The 6268-nt window shown below is 37.4% G+C and overlaps 1 protein-coding gene across 3 annotated transcripts in view; it reads right to left on the bottom strand.

Moving 5' to 3' along the window:
- LOC107086056 (CAP-Gly domain-containing linker protein 1-like) overlaps positions 1–6268 on the bottom strand; it is a 69526-nt gene that overhangs the window by 51438 nt on the left and 11820 nt on the right. For 2 of the 3 annotated variants that reach the window (XM_015376794.1, XM_015376795.1), the window contains exons 5-9: positions 5513–5637; positions 4462–4663; positions 3885–4082; positions 2670–2773; positions 1594–1654 (exon numbers count right to left, since the gene is read on the bottom strand). In XM_015376794.1, the coding sequence (XP_015232280.1) occupies positions 1594–1654; positions 2670–2773; positions 3885–4082; positions 4462–4663; positions 5513–5637 (690 nt within the window). Of the gene's footprint in view, positions 1–871; positions 977–1593; positions 1655–2669; positions 2774–3884; positions 4083–4461; positions 4664–5512; positions 5638–6268 lie in introns of all 3 variants that reach the window. The other variant, XM_015376793.1, reaches the window with a different exon arrangement.

The raw sequence follows: 6268 nt of genomic DNA, 5'->3' as shown, positions 1-6268 counted from the left end.
AACTATGGAGGACCAGCTTTACCATATTTAAAAATACAGAAATAAATAATAATAAATTTATGTCTCACTGTATAATTTAATTTCTACCTACATTTATTTGTTTTTTGGGGGCATTTAATTGTATGCTTATTTATTTATTCATTTATTTCTGTATTTATTTTTAAATATAGTAGAGCTCATCCTCCATACTTAACTAGCTCTGACTAAAAATATAAGACCCTAATAAAACACTAAAAATCTGTCTTTCTTCACATCATGTAAGAGAAAAAAAAAAGTTTGAATTAAGCAGAATTTAATCATGGTTGTAAATTAGTAAAATACTGTTTTAAAGAGTCTAATATTTCACACAGGCAACATGGCATCACTATATATCTAAATAATTAAATACTTCCTATAGCAGGCAGGGTAGAATAACATCTGACCACTGCTCTTATATCTTCTTATGTTGTAGTGCTTAAAAAGTTTAAAAAATGGAGATTGTGAAATAGACTAAAAATTCCCCAAAAAATAATCGTTTTTGTGGGATTAGAATCATTATGCAAAGCTGAATTAAAGCCAAATTAATCTGTTAGTTAAGTTCTTCTGTGGGATTTGTTGGCAAGAAGAAAATGTCACCAGCCAAATTCTAGGCTGGCAGGTATCTCCAAACAATATCAGTTGAACTCATGCACGCATGCATATTGTTTAGGAAAGCCTGGCTTCTAAGGGAAGCTACATGCAGATGAGCTGTTATGTCTCTGCGCCACAGCTGTGGAATATTTCCACAGGGCCTCAGCGGTGCGCTTCTCTTAATATTCACGGTGCATCATTATTAAACCCAGTGGGGGGAAAAAAAAGGCCGTGACTCAGCCCTGGTGTGGGACTGCATTACCCTAGTGTCCTCTAAATCCCTCTGGAGTTTTTCAGCTTTGGTCTTTTCAAAGAGCAGGCTCTGCTCAAGCTCCTTTATGTGGGCATGCTCCAGCCTGGTCTGCGTCTGTTAGTAAGAGAGAGCAGGAAGAGAAGGAGAACAAACACCAACGCTGCAATGACATGCCAGCTTTGTGCAACACAAGGAGAGAATGCTTGAAAAAGAAGAGCAGCGAGTGAGAAAGAAGATTTCACAGCTTTGGTTATTGTTATGATCTCAGTAACGGTCACTTATCGGCTCATTTACTGAATTAAAATAATTTATTTTACATTCAGCATAGAATCCCAGCAGAATTAGGTACTTATTTATATCTGCTGTGAATAGAAACAAAAAAAGTGCAAAGAGTTCAAGCGAAGCTGAAGATGAAGGCAGACAAGAATGGTGATGTGTGGATGAACAGATGATGGATGAACAGGAAGTTTTAAAGATAGTAGAGACATTTGAGGAGAAGATTCACCAAACTCCAGGATGAATAAATAAACAGGGCAGATGGAAATGCAGGATTCAAAGAGTGCAAGAACAGGAAAAAGTTCAGTTTTACTCATTTTTTAAAGGAAAGATGGAAATCTACTTCAGTGTTACTTTATGTGGAGATCCACAAAAACAAAGCTGATAACACAGACCTCTAGAAAGAGTCTGATATATATTGCAACGGGAAATGTGTTTATTTTAAGGATGTATACCTCAAGGTCTCCTTTGGTGATACAAGCCTCCTCTACACGGAACTGCAGGTCCTCCACTTTTCTGTTCAAACATACAATAGTGTCAAATATAAGAAAAAAATAGTCAGGAAATCTGGTAAAGAATATCAAAGGAAAAGTCCGCTCACATTCAGAATTCAAACTTCTAAAAGTACTTTAAATATGTAATTATTACATACTGTTAAATAAATGATAGGTGTTTTTAATTAAGAGTAATTTCGTTTGAATGTGCCTTACTGGAGGCATCCATGTTTGTTAGAGAACACTACTGCCACCTACTGGTTTGTGACGTCACGATGCGGTATTGGCTGTTGATCAAGTCCCAGTTCTGTATCTGGTGTTTGTCACAATGCGCTTTTATCCAAGTCATCTTGAAAACATTCTTCTTCCAAATGTTGGCTACATATAACATGCTTTTTCTCTGGCCAGGAGTTCGATGGCAAATCCTCCCTCTTCAAGTCGGCAATCCAACGACGAACCCGTCCGTGGAGGATCAGGAATCAGAAAGGTGAAATAACTAATTTTTTTTTCACTTTTACCCACGGGGCATTGTCAGTTTCACTATAGCTCTGGTGAATTTCAATAGTGAAGTCCTCTGGAAATCTTCAATAATTGTTGTTGATTGCAGATGTGTCTAGTAGTTCCCATTGATTCCGTTTGTAATGCAGGGAGAATGTTGCTAGGCTTACCGCACCGTGACGTCACTGCCAGAAGATATCAGGAGTGAGGGGTTACTATAATTGGGCAATTTTTTTTTTTTTACTGATTAACGCTAAATTAATTTAATCATCGAGAACATATTGGTTTTACATATAAATAATGACCCATTGATTATTCCTTGCTGACTGGACTTTTCCTTAAAAACAACTTTTTATTTTAATAAGAGGTCCATCTAAAGCTTGGTTTCTTTTTTATATTATGTCCCCTGGGGAGATTTTTCTAATGAAGCAGTGATTTTTAAAATGAACTAAACTAACTAAGGGACAAACCGTGGCACACAGGGCAGCAGATAAGCCTGTCGAACCACTTTGATGAGTTTGGCAGAAGGAAGGACCTACCTCTTCTCCTCCTCTAGTTGGTTGAGCAGCTCCACTTTATCCCGATCAGCTGCCTCCACCAGAGAGCGAAGCTGATCCAGCTTGGCCTCCATCTCCACTGCATACTGTGAAATACAAAATAAAACTGGAGTCAATGGCACAAAGAACATTAAATATTGAACGCAACAGACTGTAAGACCACAGTTAATCCAGATTGGGAAAAAACAAAAACAAGAACAAATAAACTGCTGAGACCTGGCACTCCTCAAGGTTGCGTACTTGGCCCATTGCTGTTCGCTTTGTAGGAGCATGAATACAAATTTACAAAATGTGAAACATCTTAAGTTGGCTAATGATTTGAGACTTATGAATCACTTAGTATGGAAGGAGCCAAACATCTAGAGGCCTTTCAGCATCAGCAAACATGCTTAAAATGACCTCAACAGTATCTGTAAAACACCTCCCTGATTACCTCCCCTGGTTGAGGAACACTACTAGGTCATATAACGGTCTCAGCAAAGAGTTAAATTTTTTTCTTTTATTTTTTCCTTTCTTTTTTTCCAGATACTTGGTTCTTTTTTCTCTTTTTTCCATACTGTAGATTCTTTAATCTTTTGTTTTTCAGACTAAAGTTTCTTTTTTTAGACAATAGTTCATCTTATTTTTTTTCAGACTGTAGTTTTTTATTTGTTTTTTTCAAACTGTTGTTTCTTTTTCCAGACTGCTTTCTTTTCCAACTGTAGTTTCTTTCTTTCTGATTGTAGTTTCTTTCTTTTTCCTTTTTTTTCTGCTTCCTTTTTTCAGACTGTAGTTAATTTATTTCTCTTTCAGAACATAGTTTCTTTCTTAAAGATTGTAGTTTTTCTCTCGCTCTTTAAAGGACTGTGTATTTTCTGAGAAACTGAAACAAACATGATTCCCCATTCCACCAAACCAAAACACTGCAAGTTTGCACCATATATATTTGTCTTTGCAATGCTCTGAATTTCCATATCAATGTGTTTTTGCACCATGTTTTTTTTTTTTTTTCTGCCACACTGTTTACATTTGATCACTGCTGCACTTTATGGAATGGGAATATTAATTTCACTGCTAAGCTGCTACTCATTTACTATTAACTAGCAGTAATAGTCTTAGCTTTACCTTATTCCATCCTCTGAGCCACATGTTTACATTTTAACTAACCCCAAGCTGCTTTTATTAAATTCTTTTTTTCATTAACTGTAGAAAATTCACCTGATCCCGCCCTTTCCTCAGCACGGCCATCTCCTGTTGCACCTCTCCCGCGCGGCTGGTTGCTTTGGCGACCTCGCACCTCTCTAGGTCCCTCTCTAGCAGCAGCTGTTCGATGTGCTGCTGCTTCTCCTTCAGGGCCTCCTGCAGCGCTGTGGTACTTGAAATTTTCCGAGCGTAGCGCACAGATGTTTCGGTCAACTGGAAGATAAACAAAAAGTAAACAAATTTCAGCATGTGGGTTTGTAAAAGTTTGGGGTAAAACAAGAAAAAAAAAGTAAATATAACATCGTAAGATTAATTTTGGTGCTACTAAGAAGCTAGAGGGAGAGAACTATTTCAGAGGCCCAATTGATCCAATTATCTTTGCACATTTTTCCAAGTTTCATCTAGAAAAGAAGTCTCTATTGATATTTAAGTTAGACAAATAATTAATTTATCTTTTCTCAAAGTAAAAAAAAAAATCACAATTATTTATTTTCTTAAGCAGACTGTGTTGCTTTTAACCCAATCCAAGCATTCAGATATGAAACTTTATACTTTGGATCAAATCTGTGATAATGTTTAATGCCAACATTACCAGTCCTGCCCTGCTTGGTTTGCCGCTGATGGAGGAGGTGGCAGAGCTAAGGGAGCTGATGGACGAAGCACTTGGACTCCTCTTGAGAGTGGACCTCCTCCGGGAGCTCTTCGCCTTGGTCGGCGTGGTGCAGGGGAAGCCAATCCGTGTCACTTTGTGGACGGGAGCAAAGAGGCCATACCTGGGCAAGCACTGGAAATACCTGGGGGGGGACAAGATGTCCCAAACTGTCAGTTTGCTGTGGGCTCAGGTACCCTGTTGGTACTTGTGTTTGTTGTTTAATTCTGTTTTATATTACATTTGTGGGCTGAGAGAAGCAGCTTGTTGGCTCCACAGATAAAAGCTAACCGCTCTAATCTACAATGTTTCGAAATAGGTGTAAATCTTGCTCATAATACAGAATTTATCGGTTTTAAATTTGAAACATTTATACGATTTTGACCTTATTGGACTTGCTTGGAAGAAACCATTTTACAATTTACGACTAGGCTTAAATAAATACTCCCTACGTTTAAAAGAAAATAGGAAAATAGATTCTAATCAGTGAATGTTTAATTGGATCATAAGTAGACCCAGGGTTATTCATCTGGCTCTAGGGGTGAGTATTGGCATGGCCGTTGCGAATCGATACGTGTCACTATACTTGGGTCATGATACGATATTATCACGATATTGCAATGTCACTATATATTGCAATATTTTCCCCAGCTATCAAAATTAAATGTATAGATAAAAAAGCAAGTATATGTTCATCAGAAGATATTGATCATCTAGAAATATTGGTATCCATGTTATTTGGAGTTGGACTCAGTCCATGTCTTCCACTGTGACCGCCTCAAATACAGATATGGTGCTTCGCCGCAGAACAAAAAGGGCTCCACAGAGCTTTCTGTCAGAGTATTGGTGCAGAGGTAGCCCATCTCCCCTCATTGTTTAAGGTAACCATGTTTTGTTTTTTTTAAATCCATACTAGGAAGTGAAAGATCGATATTATATCGGGCAGCCGAATATCACGACACATCGCCAAAACGATTATTTGCCACAACCCTACCTGGCTCCAGCTACAGCTCCATCATTCTTGCCCAGAGGTTCATCCAGCTCCACGCCGCACCACTCTCCCTTAGCGAAGTCGGTTTGTCCGAGAAAACGCACCACTCCTGCCTTCGTACCACCAACCTGTGCATAGAGGATGCTATTACTGAAATGGATTTTTTTTTTTTCAATCATTTATTTTAAAATAAGCAATTCATACCATGAGGTACCAGCATTACCAGGCAAAATACGAAACATAATAAACCCCCTAAAAAATATGAAAACAAGAGACAACCTCCCAAATAAAACACACCAAAACAAATGTTAGTTGTTAAATAGCAAACATCCGGTTGACATACCGCGAAAGAGGGGTCCTTATAGGCTGAAAGGATAGATCAGGGCTCCAAAGACTCAATTCTGACTTCAGTCCAGCTAAAAATTACTTTTTATATTGTCTGTCATATTTTTATCTTTACTGGCATTTTGCTTTAACCCTCTGTACTCTAGATAAGCTACTGGAACCAGAACTTCCCTGAAGGAGTAATCCCAAGGGATAAACAAAGTTGAGTCTAAGTCTATAAAACTTGTTTAGAGCGGCAAAAATGACATAACATCATAAAAAAAAAAAAAAATAAACAGTTAAAAAGAAATTTTCATCAAGAAATTTAAATAAAGAAAAGAAACTTCCAAAATACCTTTTCAATGGGTTGCTGAAATTTTTGGAATATTAATGTTTAAAAAAAAAAGAACTGTATACAATAAAAATGTATATATT

The sequence above is a fragment of the Cyprinodon variegatus genome, unplaced genomic scaffold (assembly GCF_000732505.1).
Source record: "Cyprinodon variegatus isolate N-32 unplaced genomic scaffold, C_variegatus-1.0 Scaffold142, whole genome shotgun sequence".
NCBI lineage: Eukaryota > Metazoa > Chordata > Actinopteri > Cyprinodontiformes > Cyprinodontidae > Cyprinodon > Cyprinodon variegatus.
The sequence above is the reverse complement of the archived record's forward strand: the minus strand, read 5'-3'. Positions and strand labels throughout refer to the sequence as shown.